General features: G+C 35.2%; 1 protein-coding gene across 7 annotated transcripts in view; it reads left to right on the top strand.

Annotated features, from left to right (window-relative positions):
- The first annotated feature begins 1,792 nt into the window (after positions 1–1,792).
- The window catches only part of LOC105197594 (trehalase), a 52,490-nt gene continuing 30,057 nt past the window's right edge, over positions 1,793–24,225 (top strand). The window contains exons 1-2 of one of the 7 annotated variants that reach the window (XM_011164056.3): positions 1,793–2,286; positions 6,811–6,955. In XM_011164056.3, the coding sequence (XP_011162358.1) occupies positions 6,813–6,955 (143 nt within the window). In that variant the 5' untranslated portion in view covers positions 1,793–2,286; positions 6,811–6,812. Of the gene's footprint in view, positions 2,287–4,104; positions 4,396–6,810; positions 6,956–8,481; positions 10,347–12,526; positions 13,780–13,859; positions 13,878–24,225 lie in introns of those variants that run through there. The other 6 variants (XM_011164063.3, XM_026140915.2, XM_026140914.2 and 3 more) reach the window with 6 other exon arrangements.

Below are 24,225 nucleotides of genomic sequence, written 5' to 3'. Positions count from 1 at the left end.
ATCAATCACGAATTAATCACTTATCGAACACAGCGTTTTTTCGCTTTTACTGATACTTAAAATTTCGTCCTTACGACTTTTTACGACTCTTTAGAATGTATCGAATCTTCGACAATTCGCGTTGTTCGTAAGAGAAAAGAATTTGTAAAGACACTCGAAGTATTTCAAATATTACGTCGTTAAGGCAACCGAACGATTTTTCATCGTGTTCGTATTATTGCTGAATAAAATGTTGGATTCGTTGATTGCGGACTTGTACCTCTCATCCTTTTACTTTTCGTATAATATATAAGGAAATGTAAAATATATGGGAATCTTCCTTATATATTACATGTAATTATAATACAGACAGGGATCTAATAATGACGTTACATTATGTATCTTTCCGTTATTTATTTTATTTATTTTTATAGATTTGTTACATTCCAACATTTTGTTCAAAACGATAACATCTATATTCCGAAGTTCAAATCCGGCATTAGCCAATTGCATATTAGAATATGTTTTTGATTCGTCCAAATAACATTTCAGAGATGCACTTTTAAATTTAAAACATACCTAATTGTCGTTCGATATATATAAGATTTTAGTAGACTTTTTTTAATGCAGAAACAAAAGAGCAATTGTCGAATAATGTCAATACGCAATTTGTTTAACTTTAACTCTAACTATTTTTTTGTTCATTGATTCGACAGAAAATACGTCAAAATTTTTAGTCAGTTTCCAGCATGTTTCTTTTCCCCGGTATATCTTCCGTGACATCGAATGTCCGGTTTCGATTATAGAAATTTCTTCACGGAAATGATCGTGAATGTCTTGTCGAGCATCAATCGTAAGTTTCTCTTCGCTATCTCGCAAGAGAAAAATTACATTACGTACATACCGCAAAGTCCATATCAGACTACTTATTGGAGATTATAGATTGCGAATTAAAGATTGGAATTGAATCAATCGAAAAATTTTAATCTTTATTTTAGTTTGTTTGAATTTTAGTTGCCAATTTGCAGGGCTAGGCAAAATATATTTGAAGTACAAAATAGAAAATATTGACAAATAGTATTTGAATTACAAAGTACGAAACACTGGTAATTTTTTGATTTAAAATAAAAAATACAAGCTTGTATTTTGCATTTCAAAGATTGCCAGTGTATCATTTTTATTTTATTCCATTTTGCTCCGATTGATTAAACATTTAATTTCTAAATGATCTGAATTGATCGCATTCTAATCTTTGATCTTTTTCTAATTTTTATAACTAGTTAATCTACGTTGATAGAAATGAACCTGTCATTAGATTACACGTTAAAAATTAAAGATTGCGTCTCTTCGACATATTCTTTATCCTTTTCTAATCTTTCGAACTAGAAAAAAATGCAGATATTGACTTTAATCTCTCGGCTTAACCGGCTTATATCTTTCTCTAGTTATAAAAATTAGAAAAAGATCGGAGATTAATTCGATCAATTCGAATTATTTGGCGATTAATGTTCAATCAATCAGAACAAAATAAGTGAAATAAAAGTGATACAATTTTATATAATCCATCTACAATTTAAATTTTGCTTCGTTTCACTCTGATTGAATTCTAATCTCCAATTCATAATCCTCGATCTCCAGTGCGTAGTCTGGCAGCGGCTGAAATTAAATCGGGATTAAAGTTAATCTAAATAGACAGAAATAAACATTAGACAAACAAGGGCTAGGACGTCCCTTGAGGCGCGCCGGCTTACGCGCCGCGTCTTCGTATTTGCGCGGCAACGTGCGCCGCCGCCGCCGCGCTGCCGGCGGTCAGTCGGCAGCCGTCCGCCGCGCGGTATAGGTCGTTCGTCGTCGTGGTCGTCGCGTCGCGCTTCGAGCGTGCAACGAGTGCGTGGTACCCGTCGCCGTGCATGCGTGCGTGCGTGCGTGCGTGCATCCGTCCATCCGCCCATCCATCTATCCACTCGTCATCCGTGATTCGTGTCGTTCGGCGTTTCGCCCGGCACTCTCGTTGCCGCTCGTTGTCGCTCGTTGTCGCTCGTTGTCGCTCGTCATCATCATCGCGGTTCCTCGCACGGACGATCGGCCTCGTCGAGCGGACGCGCGCGCGCGCGCTTCATTTTATCTTTATCGCGAACGAATCGCGAGCGGAAATCGATAACGCGAGTACCGTGATAGCCGTCTCTCTGTGCACGCGGTGAGCTAGCGAAGGTGCGTGCTCGACAACCGGATCACGGAAACGGCTTTGGGAACGTAGGACGTGGAACGCGTTCGTGGACGCCATAGCGTGAGCTTCACGTTTTCAAGGTATGTATGTCGCGCGTATTGTGCTCATGGACATGTAGCGATTTCGCGTAAAATGAGTGAGTGATAAAATGGGGGAGGGTACAAAGGGGGGAAAGACGGATATGATCGACGTGTGCACGCGCGCGAACATGTGGAGCGCGCGAGCACGCGCACGAGTTCAAATTCCGCATAACCGTCAGTCTGAAATTGCAGCGGATCGTCGTAATAACTTCCGCGTTCACAGACAGGGCGAAGTGCGACAAGTGTGCGAGTGAAAAAGATTACGTGGCCGCGTCAACGAGGGCAAAGCTACATCGAACGTGAAAACTTTCTCCATCGAGACTGATGACACGTGTCTCTCCTTCTCAGCTGGTAGCTTTTTCCACAATGGCGTGAAGAATGCCATCGATATGTATCGATTGTAGTGCGAAATTGTTCAAAACGGATTTCGTCACATCTCGAACTAAAATACAACTTGTCAGCCGCAATTTAAAATCTTCCGTTACAAGAGTTAATAATTTTTCCTACCGCAAAATAATATATTTAGGTATTAAAGTTAATGAAATTCTGTCCGCAAAGTAGTACAGATCGAAATTTTCGAGTCGAGAAACGGAACGTGGTCGAACTTCAATTAATCGACAATTGACTTAACCTTTTATCTGCAATTTGGATCTTTTTTGGCACAAGCAAAATTGTGCTCTCAAATTTTAAGTGTTAAAATTTCAATTTTTATTAAATAAAGATTTTAATATTTAATTTGTAAGGATTGGATAAATATTAATATTGGATAGATATTAAATTAGAAATTTATAAGTTTTTAAAATTAAATTATACGAAACAATTATAATATGAATTATCAAACAAATTTAATATTTTATTTGTAAATTAAGTTTATATGAAATTAAAAAATATTATTTTTTTATATGGGAATACACTATTTTATAATTTTTTTTACATAAATAAATTTTTAACTTAGAAAAAAAAATTAAAAATTAAATTATTAAAATTAATTTTTTAACTTTATTATTTAACTTTCAACTTTTTAATTATTTACTATCTAACTCTGTATAAAACTATTGTTTATGTAATAGAGAAAAATGCATGTTTCAAATGCATTGTAGATGAAAAGAGTCAAAAGACATAGGGTTATAATTAACACCTGTATTATTTTGCGGTAGAATTGTATTAACTTTTGCATTGTTTAACGCAGAGAATAAAATTGTGGCTGACATATTTTAGTTCAAAATATGATGAAATCTATTTTGAGCAATTCTACAGTTAAACTAACCGCACAGTAAAAAAAAGGCACTTGTTTTGGAAAAAAATTGTAGAACGGTCTAATATTTAATCCATTTTGATAATTGTTTGTTTAATTTCTTTGTTGTAAATTTTTTTCCACATAGACTTGCAAATTTTTTAAAATTTATAACGACCTATACAATATATTTGTCAAAATGTTGAAATTTTGTGATATTAAATATATTTACATATTAAATATATTTACATCAAAACAAAAATAAATATGCAATACACACACTTCAAATTTGTTGCAAATGTTTCAAATATTTCTCTATAAAAAAATATTAAAAACTCGAGCTTCATAACTCTTAAGATTTATTAATAACTTGAACTGATTGTGTAAAAAGAATGTATTTGTGATTATAATTGTATAGTAAAATAATTATGATTAAGAATTTTTTTATAGTTAAAAAGGACTGTTCTATTCATTTTTTATCTATATTCTTATTTTAAATACACATATACTTGTTTTGATGAAAATATATTTAATATCATAGAATTTTAATAGTTTACAAATATATTGTAAAGATAGATTAGTTTAGCCTTATTCTAAAAAGATGTTTGAGATCTATGATGGAGAAAAGTTCACAACGAGAAAATTTAAGAAATATCACTGCAAGTAAAATATTAGATCGTCCAGGGATTTTTGTCCGAATGAGTATCTTTTTCTCCCACTGTTCGTCGATCAGGTTAGTTAGTCAGAGTCGCCTTTAATGGCGTCTGTCGCATTTGGAGCCTCTAAAACCAGTGCTTTAACTGCGTTTCTTCGCGCTTCTTGCGTACGAGATAGAACGAAATACATCCTCAGAGGCGAAAGAGGGAAGACAGCAGGTGAACGAGAAGCTCGCGTTTTCATGGGATACGAGACGTCGCTGATCTAGCTCGCACCGGCTAATCTCCGCCCAATCAATAGAGCGCCGGCGGTCGTATTTTTTGCCGCATTTATGATACCTATATATTTTCACGTGTCCGTGATGTCATTACCGCGAGCTGGCCGGCGAGAGCTTTGCATGCGTCTCCAGTTTGACGTCGTCGAACGTCAGGGCAGATAATTGGTTGAAGAAAAAATGAGAGCTTTCTTTGTTTTAGTCCGTTTTAATTGACATCCCGGGGTGGCCTCATCTGTGTAATTTTGATTTTTTTTTTCTAGGAATGACTTGGATTACTTGGATTTTGTTCATGCAGTTAGCTGAAGCCAGCTGAAGCTTAGTTTTTATTTTTGTTATAAAATATATTTTTTAGAGTTACCTGAATGCATTACAAAAAATCCAAAGGTTGTAATTATTTCGGCTTAAAACAAATTGTTACCAACGAACTCACGATCATAAAAAATGTAGTAAAAAAAAGACCGTATGGTCACTGCTCCAATCAATGAATAAATGAAAAATTGAATTAGATAATGAATAAATAAAAACAACTTGATGATGTGACTACAAAAAATTACCAAGATTGTATAACAATATGCAATTCTTTTGCGCAGATTTTTGTGTATTATAATATTATTTTTGTTATCATTTATTTGTTATCATTTATAAAGTCGCTGCACCAGTCGCTGAAAAATCATCATTTTGTATATATACAAAACGCGATCCAAGTTCGATTATTTATTATTGCATCATTTTAAAGTTCTATTTTAATATTTTTCTCAAACAGTCAATTATTGGTGATTTTTATCAAATAACAAATTATAACCAAAATAATGTTATAATACACAAAAATCTGAGTGCGCAAGAGAATTGTATACATTGTTACAAAATCTTGGTATCCTTTTATTTTTTCGTCTTTCACGGTTTCAGATTTCCTGTTTGCTCATCGTAAATTGTTCGCGAGATTTTTACACCACGCGTATTAATTCGACCGATAAAGACCGTTGCTCCCGAATTAACGATAAGATGAGTCTCGCGACGAGACACTGAGTCATGCAAAAAAACTGACAACGCGGCTTGCTCTTCCCACTCATGAATTTACAAATCACGTGCGTGGCGTAAACACTATGGATCGAAGATCGAGAGCGTATCAAGAGTACATGTGCACATAACTTATCAATGCGTGACGCATTCGATGCTCATTTCGAGAATACTTACCGCCAGCATGAATTTTCTTGACGTCAAGTCGGCGATGATCGGAGCATTATCATTTCCTTTGATTTAATCTCATTCGCCCTTTCGAGCGAAATATTGTATTTCTCGTGACCAGATATGTAAACCTAAACGATTAAATGCGATTCGGTATTTGCGATTTGAAGATTAGAGCTCTTTACGAATACCACGCTAATTGTCAAGCTCTAAAATAATTTATGCCATATTTTCTAATTTCAAAAAATTAGCGACTGTTCCACACAGAAAAAAAGAATATTCTTGTTTTAAGAATGTTTTTATTTTTGTAATGTTAAGTATTGAAATAAGATTGAAATAAGATTATATGAACGTTAAACAGACATTTATAATGCGCTGAGAATATAAAGAACATAAAAAAAATTTTTATTTTTTATCAGGGAAATTGTATTCTCATTATTCAATAATAATTTTTATGAGTTGAGAGAAAAAACATAGTAGATAGAAAATAATACTTTTAAGTCAAGAATTAGAACTTTTTAATACTAGATATTATTATCAAAACATATTGTATTCTTTAAATTATTATAATATTGCGATAAAAATATATTTTTAAAGAAGATTAAATTGTATATATTTAGCAAGAATAATTACTTGTTATACATGTGCAATTTAACCTTTTTTACAGATTTTTATTTTAAATTTCAACAAAATATTATATTTTTATTTCAATAGAATTTATTAAAATTACTTTAACGTTTGCTAATTAATTTTAATTAATTAGCAAACGTTAAATTAATTAAATTTAATTAATTAAATTAATTTTAATACAATTAATTTATTAAAAATGTTTGCTTGACATTGGATTTATGTTGTAATTTATAAAAACGTTTGCTTGACATTGGATTTATGTTGTAATTTATTTATTTGCGTTTGACATCCTGCGTGACTCTTGAGCTCATTATTTCCTAATTTTAATTTATTTTATTTATAAGAGCTTTATCCTTTGTTTATTTTGTTTGAGAAATTATTAATTTAATTTATATTAATATTTTTTGTGTGTTATAAACTTTTTATTTTTTGCGTGTGTATTTTTTTTATCTTTTGTGCTTATTATATGAATATCTGTTATCAATCATCTATATACGCAATAAATAATTATTACTAATTATTGTTATATTATTTTTTGCAGTAATGCTGGTTGTTTGGCAAGGAGCTCGCCGTTGCCTGAGTAGCAGCGGGCAGCGCACTAATCAGGGCCACCAGTTTCACCAAAAACCCCATCGTCGCGAGCCGATCAGCGAAAAGCTCGACCGGTATCATCTCGTTAGATCCAGGTAAACGATCCGGTTATTACCGAACGTTGTTTATACATTGTATCGTTATTTTTCATTACGTAGCCAGCGTTATCTGTTATTCTCTTCGCAACTACTCGATGAGGAAAAAAATTACGTAATAAAGCCCCGAGCGATCTAAATCGTTCCTCAATACGTTTCAATTTAATGTGATAGATCATAATAAAAATATAAGCAATTCTATTTTCTTTTATATATTCCTTATGTATTACGTGATGTGTCAAAATTAAAACGGATCATTTCAAAGATTTAAAATCGTCAATTTATCGTAACGTTCCAGATTCGTATTGGTTTTAAATTGAAATTTATTTGAAAAATATTAATTAAAAAATGTTTTCATCAAATTGAAATTATTTTATTTCACAAAAAAGGTTTTAAAAAGGTTCCTGTGTAAAATTAATTGATAGATGTAACGACGTAATGCAAAGCTATTTACACGCTATTGAAAAATAATTAGAGCGAAACAATAGAAAATCGAATTGCATTATTGACATACAATTTTATTGAATGGGTACACTGTCCGTTTGAACAAACACCCGAAAGATTATTTGCGAAAGAGTCGGAATCGCTGTAACGATTCATTATCCTACTGTCTGCGATCAAAACGTGTAATTCAGCTAATTACGCTCGGTAAGAGTTTGTATGCGTGCATGCGTGTACTTGTGTCCCGTCTTGTCAATGGATTCGAACGAAACAGAGAGAGAAAGAGAGACTGGGTAATTCTCCGATGACCCGACCGTTTAATCGCCGGACGTTTGCGAGAGGAAAATTTTCCGATGGCAAATCGAACAGTTCGAAACGCACCCATAGACTGCGCATTTCGCGCGTTTCTCAGAAATCGTCTAGCAAAGTTCTGTCCCGCCGTCTGTTACTTGAGTCATCGGCCATATCCATCAAAATAGAAATACCTGCTGATGAATAATCGAAAAATCGCACCTGAAAAAACACTAACTAAATTCCACTCGCGGGAAGTACAATACAAAGATTCGAACATTTACGAATCAATCGTTTGATTCCCGCTGCCAATAATTTCCAAAGTATCGTGCAATCTTATAGGAATAAAGGCTGCCGCACACGCTTTCTGTAATAATAATCGTAAGACGTAAGATCAAAAGAATTAGCCAATCACAGTCAAGAATTGAAAAATAATAACTTTTACTAAAAAAAAAAAATGTTCGTATTATTAACGAATGACATTCATCGACTTGAAATTCAATGATCTTTGAACTAATATTGTGAATTTATATAGAATATTTTTTATTAGCCTTAATTGGACTCTTATTAACACAATAAATCACTGTTTAATAATACAAAATACTTGAATGTATCGTAATTTAAATGAACGAAATGAAAAAGTTTATTCTTCTAATGTTCATGTTCATAGAATCAATAAACTCATTCATTTGATGTGTATTAAAATATTATACAGTTTTGGTTTAGTGTTTTTAACAATTCCCAAATGTGATTGGCTAATTCCACAGGAATTAAATTAAAAAAAAAAAAGTTTCGAAGATATAAGATTGTTGTGAGGAATTAGACAATCACATCAGAGAATTTAAAAATAATAACATTACATTTTTTTAAATTGTCAATTGTGCGTAGACAAATTCCTACGATATGTCTGACACTGAAGGCTATGAAAAGTTTGTGCGACTGTCCATGTGGAAGTAATGTCACAAGCATCATTTCTTCAGAATGCTTTTTTGTATAATTTAATTATACGCAATTGCCGTACAAATGCTACTCGCTTTTTTCCTCACAAGGATATCAGGACGCACGCGTTTCGATCGTGTCGGATCGGATTTAGCGCAGTTACAGTACTCACAGTACGTGTTTTTATAGTCAGACAGATGACCAGTCAAGTGATAAAGCGAGCAACACCTACGTATCAGACACGTGCGTACGCGGGGGCATTCACGCCGCGGCCACGTGTTGCGCGTCTGCTATGCGAGCAGATTCCTCCTTGGTTGCGTGCATTTTCTTAAAAAAAGAAAAAAATTTCACGTGTACTTCGTGTGAACGAATTGTATAACCAATGCACACCTGATTCGGCCGCTCGACCTTTCCTCTAATCGAAGCACGTAGCGCGGTACGTGCCTGTTCGGCGTCTCTCGATCTTCACTTTATTACCTTACTATCGCGTAATATTTTATGTAATATTCCACGACGATATTGCCGAGTTTATTGTGCGACCGAGTTTATTTTTTGCGACTGATATTTCGAGCGAAAGGAAAGAAACTGCAAGAATAGAAAGGAAAACGGTATTTATAAGCACTTTTGCACGTTTCGTCGCTCACTTATCATCCCCCGTTGCACGCAAATGAGCCGGTATCTCGCGTTAATGTCACGTTTGATTGACGCTTCTGTGATAGGTCTGCTCCGATTGCCGGAGAGACGAAGGTCGAAAATCGAGGAATCGCGGACGGTGCACTCGACGCGACGGAATCCCGCCCGTCGTCGCTCGCGTTTATGAAACGCGCACGTTAATCACAGCAATTGATCGCCAATGGAAACCTCGAGCTCGGGCCAATCTACTGGTGCACTAACACAATGTACATAACACGGCGATGTTAACGACGCATGTTTCGCGACGGATCTACGTCGGAGGACGGTCGCCGAAGTAACTTCGATCGTCGATATGAGAAATATTTACGGTCACGCGATAATTGCCGATGAGCGATGAGTACGTCGCCGGCGATTATGAGGCACTTATAAGGCGATTGACTGCTCCCAGTGCGTTAGTCCACGATCGAACGTCGACGCGTCGACGTCTTCTTTCTCTTTTATAATTCGCGTGTCGTATTGTGCATAACACCGTGCGATATCTTCGAATTAAATTTCACGCGTCTACGGAGTTCCTTTACACTTTTTTCGCAATTTCGCTGAGACGTCGTCGCTATTGCTGCATCAGAACAACGGCCGATCTCGCGGTAAATTGCGCTTGTCACACAAAGAGACAAGGAGAGAAATAGGAAACGAAAAATAATTGAAGATAAAAGTGAAAAGTCTTTTTTTTTTTATATATATACATTAAGTACAGTTTAGAGAATCGCGCTTTCTCCTGCGTGACTCGCGAGACTTTCGTTAAACTGGTACGTGGTGCGTCTATAGCGGATTTCGCGGACGGGAAATCTGCGGGAACGAAGGTCTGTCTTCCGGTCGCGCGCGCAAAGTTTCGAGGAAACTGGGTGCTCCTGTGGAAGAAAGTTGAGTGTGTGCACTTTTACATTGTACGACATTTCGAACGATATTCAAATCGAACTGCGTGCCGCGAGGAAAGTTCGTTTTCGCTGCCGCTCCGCGCATCGTTGCACCTGTTTGCGTGTGTGCGTCAAGGTTGAGGACGCAGCGGAAAGAAATCGAAGGTTGCACGGTACGTATTACCAAGGTTTTCTCGTGCGACTGATCGATTGATTAGTAGATAGCGATTTACGTCTCGGAAGTGTCCCTAGGGCAACTATCCTTATTGTTGCTGCGGAAATGCTGCGAAATATTTGCCTCACGCAACTTTTTAATTCTTATAATTAACAATCAGCACGCTTAACGTTTACGAAGTCTGCTGGATAAGAGGCTAAATTGGAATCCATTAAGGATATGATCCCCTTTGTTGCCATTATTAGCGAGAGATATTTTTAAAGCTCGCAGGAATGCAGTTTTATGGAGTCATTTGCAAAAGTCGCCGCTCCCATTCTCGACCTTCGCCTCGCTCGAGCGTAAATTGAAATTCACGTTGAGGATCACTGCGACTTCCGTCGACGTTTACCTACGATATGATTGGAGAATAACTGTTCACAAAACATAAATCGCAAACCGGAAACATCGTACAAAAATAAGGAATATTATATCTGTAAGATGATAAAAAAATATATACATATACCACTTTGGTTGGAATAGAAAAACTTATCAGTACAAAGAGACAGCACTTGGGTTTTGTAAAAAATTTAAAGATATACCACTTATGTTTTACAAAAAAAAAAAATAAAGATTATAGGTGTATATACGCTTGGAGCCTTTTTTTATCTCTTTTTTTTTAAGATTTCTGTAAGACACGAAGATAAAGCTCCATTTTCAAGCAATAATTTTCGCAACAAATGAAATCGCAGAATAAAATGTGATTATATGCATTTCATATGTATCTTACATTCGTATTTAATGCAATGATTAAATTGACTAAATTTTTCAAATTGATTAAATTTCTTCAGTTCCAAGTATTTATGTATTTAACTCAAATGCATAAAATACTTGAATTGAAGGAATTTAACCAAGTTAAAAATTTTGGTAACGAATTGCATGAATCTGTAATATTGTGAGGACTGTAGTAGAATGTATAGCGTATCTCTGTGGTTAGCCGCACGATTTACAATTTTTTTGCGAAGGTAATTAAACGACTAATTGTAAATTATTATTGTACACACATGCACTCGTTCTTAATGCAAATCGATTTCGACAGCTCCGACCGCGACGCGAGTCCACAGTGGCTCATTGGTGAGATAATCCATGCGTTTTCAGGTATAGAAGACAGGCATTTCGCGTATAAATAATATGCTTCGTAAACAATACGAGATATGCCGAATCAGACGCGTAAATAACCAAAGGTTGAAAGTCCCGCACATTTCATCAGACGCAAAAATAAATGAGTATGTGCTACGGTTCTCGCATTTCTCCTAAACAGTATAGGATTTTGAAATATTTCTGCACAGTGTAGAATTTTAAAATACTTCTGGCCAATATTCTGTTTTCATGTTTAAAATCAAAATTTATGATATTTTACAAACATAATTGTTGTAGATTTTTTCAGTTTAAATATTTATGTATTTAACTCAAATACGTAAAATACTTGAAATTTAAATATTTATATATTTAATTTGAGCATATACAATATATTCAACTTAAATACATAAACACTTGAATTAAAAAATTTAATCAAGTTAATAAACTTACTTTTTTCTTAGTGTAACAACATTTAATTACATTGATCATTATTATTTAAATTATTATATGTTTAATACTTTTTTTATTTAGTAGATAGCTGAAGTCAATTAATGCACACATTTAAAAATTAACTTTTGGCCAGACTTTTGAAACTCTTACACTGTGCGTTGGTCGGTAGTCGACCGTGATGCACATATATATATGTTGATACATAAAAACCAGTTCATTCCGGGTCGCTTTAATATAGATCATGAGCAATACTCAAGTACGTGAAATTTGTTCACTGAAGACCAAATTAGAGCTAGGAAATTCCCCTTGTCCTCTCGTCAATCCTTGCTGCACGAGATGCTTGTTTCTTTTTACTTTTTTTCTGCTTCTCTCCCATCTCGAAATAAGATTGCTATCTTTTAATTTTTGCTATCTGGATTGAACTTAACAATATTTTTTTGTCCTTTAGTCTTTAGGTCGATTACGAAAAGTCTCTTCTTTTTTCATCATTGTTTCTTTTGAGAAATAATGAATTTTTTATTCTTTTTTTCTTTAAACATTTATTTCCCTTTCACGTTGATTTATGACACGTTGTAATTTAAACAAAGTTTCAAAACCAACTAAACGCTTGTAAATAACGTTTGTTGATTTTAAAATTTATCTAGTGAAACTGACTCTAAATTTACAAAAGTCTGAGAAGGACAACTTGAACGTTCCTCATTAGATTTTAAAAGAGTATGAAAACTGCGCTCGAATGCAGTAGCGCGTTTTCCGCTGTGCAAACCGTCACGACGAGTAAATCTATCCTTCGAGAGGCAGAAAGAGAGTGGGCAGACCACATCTGTCCGGGAATGAAAGAAAGAGATACGACGAGGCTAATAGTGAGCGTGAGTGCAGTGCCGGAGTTAATCATGCTCATTGCACAGCCCTTAAGCCGCAACGAAAGTCCCTTTCCTTCGTCGAGAGAGACAGGCAGTCTCTCGAGGCACGAGACTATCCTTTTCTAATGCGAGGCCGGCCGTAACGCGAGCTGTTACACATAAAAGTGTAACGTAGATAATAAAAAAAAAAAAACTAATCACTTTTCTTCTGTAGAAAACTCTTTTATTTCTGGTTGCTTATACAGAGATGATGTTCGAACTCTGAATGAGAGCTAAACTTAAGGATGCATGAACCGGACCTTTGTTTCAGAAATTCGGAACGTATTTGATCATTGAGAAATTGAGATAAGCTACAGTGGAATAAGTTTTATGGTACGTTTTTATACTAGCAGAGAACACGATAGGGATAGGAGGATCTTGATCTCATTGGTCAAGATCTAATTTTATTAGCTTATTGGCGTGTTATGCGTTTAGGTAAAAAGGGGAAAAAAAGTGGTTCATCCTCTAAAATAATAGAATAAATTTTTACGATGAATACATGTAACAGAGTCTGGAAGTCCGTGCCTTGCGACTCGTACGCTCGGCTCGTACGCGAGTTCGGCCCTGATTTGGCGGGCGAGAGAGGGAGAGACCAGAGATTCCGACTCGTGTGCGAAGGCACTCACGGATACTACTCGCGTAGCAGTCAGCCGCCAGTCACGTACGTAACGCGGCACCATCCAGTGAGGTCCAAGTTTTTCGTGTCTCCTTTCGCGAGGGGGACAAGAGTCAGTTTCGTCAGCGACCGACGCGCGATCGACTCGATCGGCTCTCTCGTCAGTCTTGTACTCGCGACGCGCTCGTACGCCTCTCCGGCAGACGCGACAAAGCGACGCGGGATAGAGTGCGCCGATAGATAGTGTAACTGCGCGCGAATTTCAGTGAACAAGCAAATTTGATTCTGCTCCTCTTCTCTTGTACGCTCTCCGCTGCTCCAGCCGCTGCTACGCTCAAGCGGGTGCGAAGGTACGTCCAGTTTTCAGACAAGAGAAGAAACGGGTTACAATTCCAAACGTCGTGCGTCAGCGGTAGCACGTGCCCGAGAGATCTCCGGAAGCCTTCGTGTGAGCATCTCTCGGCTTCATTGCCTGCTAAGATTCATTCCGTTACATAATATTCCGCTAAATAAAATGCGATAATTAGAGAGCGGAAAGCTACGATCTCTCTTTTTTTTTCTGTGCGCGTGCTAAAATAATATTTCTAATATTAATTAAAAAAAAAAATCTTGAACTTGCAGAAAATTAAAATGCAGAACTGCATTCGTGGAATTATCAGAGGTAGATAAAATAATAGAAATGGCGACAAAAATTAAACAGAAGGTTGTCATAAAAAATTCAATTTTTTGTATTATTTTTAAAAATAATATTTCTCACATTTGTGAGTTCCTTTATCCCATATCATATTAAATCTTATCGTGAAACTGATTTATACATCGTGATGTCCTCAATGCATCATACGAGACATTCTTTTGATTCACGCGAACGATTAAAGAGCAATACATTAATCTTTGCGTTAATGCATTTTCGATGCAATCTTTTGCGAAATGCAGCGACGATGCTCTTCTCATCATCGCGATTAGGATAGCTACGAACGAACGTATTTTTAGATGCAAAAATGTCTACTCTGCGCTCACTATTAACGTATCCCCCCCCCCTCCACTGCGAGAAGTGAAGACCGGATTATCCATCATGAGAAATAAAACCATTTTTATTGAGAATTTGTTTTTATATCGCGGTTTTGTTCTCATCTCTAATTCGGTGATTTATATTTCACGCGCTTATCCACATCGAAGGACGACATCAGTGTCACCTAGTGTCCTTTTAAATGCCATTAATGATGTTCTCTCAGAAGTGGCAGTTGAAGGCTTCGATTTGCATTCGCCGCGAGAGAGTAGAAAAAAAATGCGGATTATTTTAATTAAACCCGGAACATCGCGAAACACTCGACCTTACGTTTATCGGCAGACGAAAGCCTCAGATTGGATTTTCCATTATCGATTTAGATAAATTAGCGTTTAACGTTTAAATCACGCGCCTATACGAGTGGAATGTTACTATTCTTTGTAGCGTAATAGAGCCAGTGAACCAGTTCGAATTAGGCGTGAATCAGTTCGCATTCGCGAATGATGTTAACTAATGCCACTGGCCGTGAAACACAACGCGAACGAACTGTTGCGCAGTCGAAATTAGCGGATCTCGAGCAATTTTGCGTGTCATTTCTTTCATATATATATATATATATATATATATATATATATATGTATATTCTTAATTAGTTCTTAATTCGTGTGATAAAAGGAAACTTTATGGGACATAGTGTACAACTACTTTTAATGCTGTCGTCCGAAATGTGTGAATATTCGCCGAGAAAAAAGTTGTTGATTAAATTTTTCAACTTGATCGAACTTTTTCAGTTCAAGTATTTTATGTATTTAAACCAAAATACATAAAGAGTTGAACTGAAAAAGTTTAATCTACTTGAAAAATTTAGTTAAATTAATAATTTCTTTTTTTTAGTCTTCAAACGTGGCTTATATTATTAGCATAATTACGCTATAATTAAGATTTTGACTAATTATCAGTATCAGTGGCATCAGTTATTGGCAGTTTATTTAAAAATAATTAGGGGACACTTCCAGATTTCATCGAAAGAATAATGTATATAAAATAACGTTTAGAATTGTCGCAGGACGTGATGCTACCGTTTGATGCTACATTCTTGTTTCCTTTTTGCTGAAAATTCTCAGCGCAGAATCTTAATATTGCGATTTCGAGTAATAAGTAGACATCTGGGTGCTCATAAATTTGAATTAATATTGATGGTATTAATTTTTTCAATTTCGTTACTCCAATTCTCTGCAGACGCACCGTAACATAATTTCTCATTCTCTTCTCCGTATCTTTACTTTTGCCGCGTTATTCGCTGATCTCTTTGTCTTCACAGACAACCGAGGGCTGAAGTAACGTTAGAGCGGCGCGGTGGCATTGCGAATGAATGAGTAGCTACGCAGCCGAAATTAACATGGGCCCTCGCAAACGGGGAGCATGCATTTCGTGTGTCACAATTGATACCGTGCCAGAATTGATGTCGACCTACCTGAGTTACAGGGCCGCGCGAACGGTATTATTAGACGGGTTAGTGCGGGACACAACATCTTTCCTAATACCACCAGGATCGCACGTAGTGCCATCGTTTCATGGTCAAAGAGAGCGATAATCCCTCGCTTTCTCATTCTCCTCGCACGCTCGAATTTCATTTATCGCGTCGAATAAACACCACCATAAAGAGACTTTTTAAATATCCGCGATCCTTTTTCACGTGACACCGTAAACGCGCATTTTTATTTTTAGTTTGCATAGGTCGCGGATATAAAGTAGCGGCAGCCGCACAAGCGCTGCGTCAGCGAGTACGGATGTTGCTTTGTCTGCAGAACGAATGCAAAAGCGGCGGTCGCCGATTGCGCTCGGGTAATTCTTGAACAACGAACTTCTCCTTATGTCAGTGACGAATAAAAATTTCACTCCGCAAGGCGTTCTGGTCGTGTTTTCCATGAATTATCGCAATTTTCTCACGGGGAGTGGGAGGTAAATTAATTCCCGGAAGTTAATTTCGCGATTAACTCGGAGTTTTTTTTATATTTTGGGAGGGGGAGGAACGAGGAAGACGATTTTTATAAAATTGCAGCTCGTTCAATTATCGCAGATCGAACTGCAATTTCACAATTCTCAGAACGAGTATATGAAATGGAATGATCGAACAACATTTTGCGAACATACAATGTCGATGATGACGGTGAGAAAAATCTCAAATTTGACGCTTTTAATTGAATTACGAATTAACCCGATTACGCTTGAAGAAAAACAACTGATAAGATATTCAATTAAACTGATTACTGTATCAGTAACTGATGATACTTTGTTTTATCAGTTCTGATATTTCATCAGTTAACAAATGAAATATTATCAGTTACTGATAGATAGTAATCAGTTTATTGAAACACTTTTTTTAAGGGCGATTCGCTGGCAGTATATACATTTCATTGTGCGATAACAATTTACATTGCTAGGAAGATGATTCTACTCGCGTAGAAGCTCAAACTTTGTTCTCTCTGGATCAATCTCGTTTCGAAGCATAGCCTCGCGTTTCCCGTTCTCGAGAACCCGTTTCGCGAACGGCGACGCAATTTTGCGAGGAGGTTCCATCATCTTCACACACCTCCAATATAATCAAACGTTGCGTCATGAAGTGACGTACTTTTGCTTATCACGCCAATGTTGACAGGGTGTCCGTATCGCGGTGTCGTCACGAATCTCGTGACGTAAGATTTATTGCCATCGTATGATACGCGCGATGCCTCTCGCTCGAAGTCCGAACGTATGGCGTAATTGTTTGGTTCAACGTCGAATCTCACGCGGGCCGGTCGCGATAGCGCCGGAGAGAAAGCCGTCTCGAGGTGCAAGGTGCGAGGCGAGCCTTCGCTTTAGGTGCCTGCGATTCGTTGGTTCGGTAGGCGGGACTGTTCCTGATTGGCGACCTAGCCGGTCAGACGAGAGGCTCGTCTCGAGTGGTTCTCATCCTGAGACTCCTCGTGACGTTAAATCCGACTGGACCTCTTGACCCGGCGTGGGGTTGTAACGGTTGTAAACTCCAGCTAATATAAACATAATATTTTTACAAATGATATCACGTTCTGTCGTAATAAAGAAAGAAGAAAGTTTTAACCCTCAACTACACTGGTCAAATCTGGTCTACACAACACAGTCGCGAGTTTTGTATCTTAAGGTTTTGTATCTTAAGTTTTGATAGGAGTGTTAACTGAAATAAAATTAAAAAGTTGGTGTTTTTTTGATCTGATGTACATTGAGAAAAAAAGTTGTTAAATTGAAACTAAATTTTCCAACTTGATTTACTCGATTAAATTTTTTTCAGTTTTTTATATATTTAATTCAAACTTTAATTTAAACATTTATATATTTAACTCAAATGTATAAATGCTTGAATTTAATCAAGTTAAAAATTTTAATCAAGTTAACAACTTTTTTCTCTCAATGTAATAATCAAACATTCTGAAACTGAAAGATAATTATTTATTACAAATATAACAGACAATAAAGTTTATAGGACTCTAAATAACAAAGATAAAGATTTTTTTTAAATTTTCGATAACGTTAACTTTAGAACTTTTTCTAAATAACAGTAACCTTGTGTCACGCGAGACATATTTGCGTAATTGTATGCGGTAGAGTAAACATATTTAACATCACTTCTTTAATTTAAATAAATATTAGTTAGTATAAAATAATTTAATTTGTACTCTGCCAGTGTAGTTAAAGGTGAAAGTAATTTTGATAATTTTATTGATGCAACAATTTAGGCCCATGTACCAAACTTAATTTGAGAAATATTTTAATAATTTCTTATTATTATTACAATGTAAATCTTTAGATTAGATGGGATGTAATGAACTTTAATAATTGCTACATATTTTGCTTTAGTATTATACATTGAAAAGAATTTTATTTTCAAGTATAAATCTATCTATTTTAACGTTTCTTTTATTAAAAAAATTTTTAAGTTTAAAAAAAAATTATTTTATACTAATATCTATATAAATCAAAGAAGTGATATTAAATAAGTTCATTTGAAACTAAAAAAATTTTTTTCACTGTAAAGGGTTAAAGAGGTTCGCACAGGATGTGAATTAACACAAAAGAATGTAAAAATTATTGAGATTATTGTTCAAAATGGACGATAAAACAAAGAACCAAAAAGATTAGTAATCTGGTAAAACTGCCAGTGTACAATGGCTTTTAGCATATCCAACGCTGTTTGCTATCACATTGCTGACGTCAATTCGTTCGATTATCACGCGTCATTGGAAACAATGACATTCCCGCTACGATTGTCACGCGTGAGGAGAATCCTCATTGAAATTACAACAGTTATCCAATTGTTTACGGAAATTTCGGATTGTTTTACGGAAGACACGTCTGTCCGTTTGATAAACTGAGAAAAAAGTTATTATTTAAATTGACTAAATTTTTTAACTTGATTTTTTTAGTTTAATTATTTATGTATTTAATTTTAATACATAAAATACTTGAACTTCAGTTCAAGCATTTATTATATATTTAATTACATATATTTTATTTAAATACGTAAATATTTAAACTGAAGAAATTCAATAAAAAAGTTGATTTAGTCAAGTTGACAACTTTTTTTCAGTGTAGAAGTGAAGCATTTAACCGCATCGTCGTGTTAATTAATCATAGATATATCAGCAAGATTAACTTAATCTTTCGAATCACAAAGAACTTCTATCATTTTGCATTTTAAATAAATTTTGAATTTAGGTAATGAATAATGATTTTAATGATAGCTTAGGAATTTAATTTGCCGAAAACTTTCCTATTTCTGGGGTTTTTTTTTACAAAAGACAAATCGTCACAAACGTTATTCTGTCTTTGTCTCTCATTGAACATAAAAAAAAAAAACGATTTTTGTATCGATTTGTGTCTCTTGCTGGAAAACTGTTTTAATCGTCAATTGAAGCACCTCGACTTGTTTACGAAACAGAATTCAGCTCGATCGAACAACTTATCATTAGGCAATTGCGGTAAGGAATTGACGTTAGCGGCTAATTTAACAGTTACTTTTGATGACATTTAGTGAACCGATAGGTCTCGATTGCCGCAACAATTGGAGCAATATATGCGACTTTGACCGATTTACCAATAAAACGTCCCGTGACACAATGAGTAACACGCGAGTCAACGACGAATCAGCCCGTTCGCACTTTATGATTTGATGACTCGCGACGTCACAGCAAGAAAGTCGCTGGATTGGCTAGATTGACTGTCGGCCGAGGGGCTCGACCGACAGCAACCGGTTCTCAATCCAGTCGTTCAAAGCTCACGGCTTTCGAGTCGTAAGAGATACCTCAACGTTATCTTAGAAATTCAGAACGAGTAAAAGCAATCGTGACACTTCACGAATTGAATTTTAATTACTTACGTCAGCTATCATTTTTCGCGTATACTTCGTACTATGTTCGATACGCGCGTCGATGATATAACAGTACACATCTCGTGGACTTTGGTCCCAAATTAATGCGACGCTTTAGTCATTCAACCGTTTATCACCTGCACGACTATTATTATTATTTTAACCTTTGTCTGGTTATATTTTCATAATCTATCGCCGGCGAGAGGCCGGCCGTATGTCAACACAAGTGAATGGAAATCATTCGCGCGAACTTTCATAGATTAATCATTCGCGAGAAGTAAAATGGAAGAAAGTAAAATTGGCTATAATAAGTTTAGAAACGTCCGTTAAATTAAAACAACTTCGGAAATGAAAGATGATGCGATAAAAGCGATAGGAATTTCGAAAGTGCAGCGTTTTTTGAGTGGCATGCGCGAAGATCGACGGAAAGTAGAACTACTTTTTTTACCTTTGTCATTGCGACCTGTATATCAATATCCGCTCCGGTAACATTCCTATCGTTGCAGATAGCGTATTCCACCGACTGGAATTGCGAGAGAATTTTGCAGTATCTACAAATTAGCGCACAGTTACACACATTGCGCGTGCACTTATTAAGTTTCGTCATTATCTCGCACGGAAAATATTGAGGACGCTAGTAGACGTTGAAAGCTTTCAGAAGTAATATAGTTGCGATAACTATAAAAATTATATCTTATCTCTTATATGAGATATAATTATATCTTATCTGTCTCTTCATTTTCATTTTTTTTATTGTTTATTTTTATGTCTTATGTCATCTTTTTTTTTCTTTGTACTATTTTTGTTATTTTATCTGTTATTTCTTTTTTTCCCGCATTATTTTTGTATTATTTTGTTCGTTTTTAGAGTACTTACCATAAAATGTCAAAAATACTCTGTCTATATTTCTTTTTTTCTCTCTTTTTCTCTCCTTCTCTGTCTCTCTTAATGTACCAGCAAGATGTAAAATTATTTATTCATCCTAGATGGTAGCTTATTAAAGAAAATTGCTTGCACTAGGAATTCATTTGGTATTACTCAACGATGTTATATCATAACAATTTAATATTCTATGCAACAAAATATATTTTCATTTTGTAGCTAATTAATTTCGCTGTTTTGTAATTATGATTTTTCGCTTGAGTTTATTGGTTTCTCATCAAATGTACACTGTTTAAAATGTTGTGAAATTTAATGTATTTTAGATTACACATTAAATTTAATGTATCTATAACTATAAAAAGCAGGTGCCAAAAATTTGTTGCGCGTTTGTGACAATATTAAGTTTACATTAAATATACATTAAATGTTTTTAATGTACATTGCTTGAAATTTGCTTCTGTTATTAAATTATTATATTAAATTTTGCTGCCGATTTTTATGTAATCAGAGTGTAATCAGAGTTATCTATATTTGCGAGTAGGTAGGTCGCTTGATCAAACAGAGAAGCCTCTAATCAGCCGGGTTTTTATAATGACTCACGTTTTCGCAGAATCACTACACGGACGTTTTTCATCCGGATCCGTATATCGAGAATGATTACATGCAAAAACCGAGTTCACGAATACTCGATTCACCGCGAGTCGTATCCTCATATGATTTCGTATTGTGCGCGCGTTGTTAATCTGTAGCTGTCGATTTCTGAACAGCGATAGCCGTTGCTAAATTTTACTTCAATTTTTAAACGATATTCTTGAACTTTTCTTAATTTTTAAACCATGTAGAATCTCTTGCAGAAAACGCTGCTCTCTTTTCGATAATAAAATCTCAAAGTCTCAAGATTTAAATGTCTGTAAGATATTTTTATAAAATATTAATCATCATAAACTGTATTTATACGAAAATATTACATTATACAATAATAGGATTATAATTTATAATTGTATAATTATAATTTACAACGGTGATTAATAATTTGTAAAAATAAAATTATCTTACGATCACATCTTGGGTCTTTGATATGTTATTTTCAATATAAATTAAAATATTTTTTTTTACTTTTTATTATAAGACGAATTGCTCTTCTCGATCCTTAAATCGCTAAGTAGCTTGATCAGAATTTGTATCATACGATGTCTGACGTTCTTTATTACTCGTTGTCGGAGATGAAAGGTCGGTCTCCTTTGTCGCCTGCGATCGCGAAATCAATTTTAATTGAACTCGCGCTGATACCGTTTGCTCGCCGATTTCGCCTTGGGGTTCACTCACGTCTCACGCGATTGGCGAGCACGCTCGTTGACGTCACGCAGCACAATGAAATAATTGCAGATCCGCGTGTTCTCTCTATTGCGTTCTTTATTATTTTGTCTCTCCCCTGCAAAATCGGTCAGAACCGATTGGCTCATCGTGCTTGCGGACGGCGATAAAAATTTTCCACGCCGCACACAAATCTCGTGAGTGCCGGAAAGCATCTCTTTGTAGTCTTAAAGAATGGTCGAGCGGTGGGGAGCACACATGTGTTCTTTGCAATACTGAAAGAATTGCGCGATTTCTTTGTGATACTGAAAAGATAGCGATTTTGTTGCGATTTCTTCCATTATTGAGCAAGGTTTCAGATATAAAAAATAACGTACTGCGTAACGTAATTTGTATACTGTTAAAAATGTCGTAAAATTCAACGGAGTTTTAAGTTATACATTAAATTTAATGTATTTATAACTGAAAAATATGTGCATACAATTTAATGCACTTTTAACAACATTAAATTTACATAAAAAAAATATATATAATGTTTTTAATGTACTATTAGCTTTCGTTACATTACATTAAATTCTGCTGCCAATTTTTAGCAGTGTAGGCCACTAACGCGGAGCGTTAGTTGTATCTAATGAGACTAGGTTACCGTATATTTTATTAAATATACTTGATGTTTTTAGACACACAAAACAAACTCTAAGAACTGATAAGATAACGGCATTGCCCCCGGTTGCTTTGTTCGAGCTACTGTACTCTTCTATCTGAAATTGCGTTACATGCATTGAAATGCGTTTTACGTAAAACATGATGCAACGTACGTTATCCGTTAAATTTCCGCGAGTGGGAATTTAACGGAGCAGCGGTGTATTTTCGTCAGGCTTGTGACAGACCGTGATGGCCTACATGTGACAGCCGACTGCTCACTTTCAGACAACGTGCTCATTCGCGAATCTTGCGTTGGCCAAAATTCGGGGAAGCATTTATTCTTGCGCAAAGCAACATTCTCGGAAATCGCGTTTACGATCGTTCGAAATGCCGTCTAATTGTAACATGTACAGAGATATAATTATTTAATATGTAATTATTAAAAATTCAAATTTCATGAAAATTTACGATTTCTTTTATTTTGTCGAGTTATAAATTGAAGTTATACTTTCCTCTTTCTTTCTAATGCTGTTTTTTTTTTTTTTTTGCTTTCTTTCTTTCTTTCTGATTTTAGTCGATGCACATGAGCGTTTTTACTGTACAATTTTTGCAATTCTTTATTCGTTACGTTCGCGTATTGTGTACAGATGAAAATTCCTACGTTGCAACAGATAATGAAATTTAAGCGTTTATCTTTTTTTTTGTATACCGACTGACACAACGTCATCTACCTTATCGACGGTGTCTTTATCGGTAGTTTCTTATCCATCGGTGTGCAAATTCCTTTGTCGTAAGTTCGTATCAGAAGATGGCAGTACTGCTTCTTTTCTCGTGAATGATAATTTGCAAGCAGCATGAGTTTGATTTAAAAAAAGCCATTTCTTCTTTTTTTTTTCTTTCCCAATAGACACAAAGTTAGGTTAAGTTGACGCTACATATACTTTGAAGCAAACTTTAATTGCAACCGTAGTTAATAAATAAGAATTAAATTGGTAACTTAACATGTAGAGTCACTGTACACATTCTTATTTTATCATTTTATCCTTGTTTTACGTAACAAATTTAAATGACCAAAATAGTATAACGTATAATAATAGCACGTTAACTTGTAGAGGGAATGCAATTCAATGCGACTCTGAGCACACATGGTTGCTGCATCTGGCAACTTTGTCCACAGTCCAGCTCCTTGTGTCACCTGTTCAGTGGTACACATAGGCGTTTCCCTAACTGTGGAGATAAAAGTTCTGGGCGTTAAGTTCTGGAATATACTCCATTATTCTAGCAATACAACAACCAGCAACAAAAAATAAAATAAAATTATGCTTTCTATAAAAATAACTGACCTGCGACACTCTACAAATTTGCATCCACACGTTTTATGAATGATAATTTTATAAACGTTTGACAAGGAAACGAAAGCAAATTACAGTGTAATCTAAAAATAAGAACAAAGCTATTTTAAAAATTAAAAACAAAATATTTTTATTTATTTAAAGGGACATAAATAAAATTTTTTTCATTTTTGGTAAATAAATTTATGTAAATAAAAATGCTGTCTATCAATAG

Source organism: Solenopsis invicta, chromosome 3 (assembly GCF_016802725.1).
Source record: "Solenopsis invicta isolate M01_SB chromosome 3, UNIL_Sinv_3.0, whole genome shotgun sequence".
Taxonomy (NCBI): Eukaryota; Metazoa; Arthropoda; class Insecta; order Hymenoptera; family Formicidae; genus Solenopsis; species Solenopsis invicta.
The sequence above is the reverse complement of the archived record's forward strand: the minus strand, read 5'-3'. Positions and strand labels throughout refer to the sequence as shown.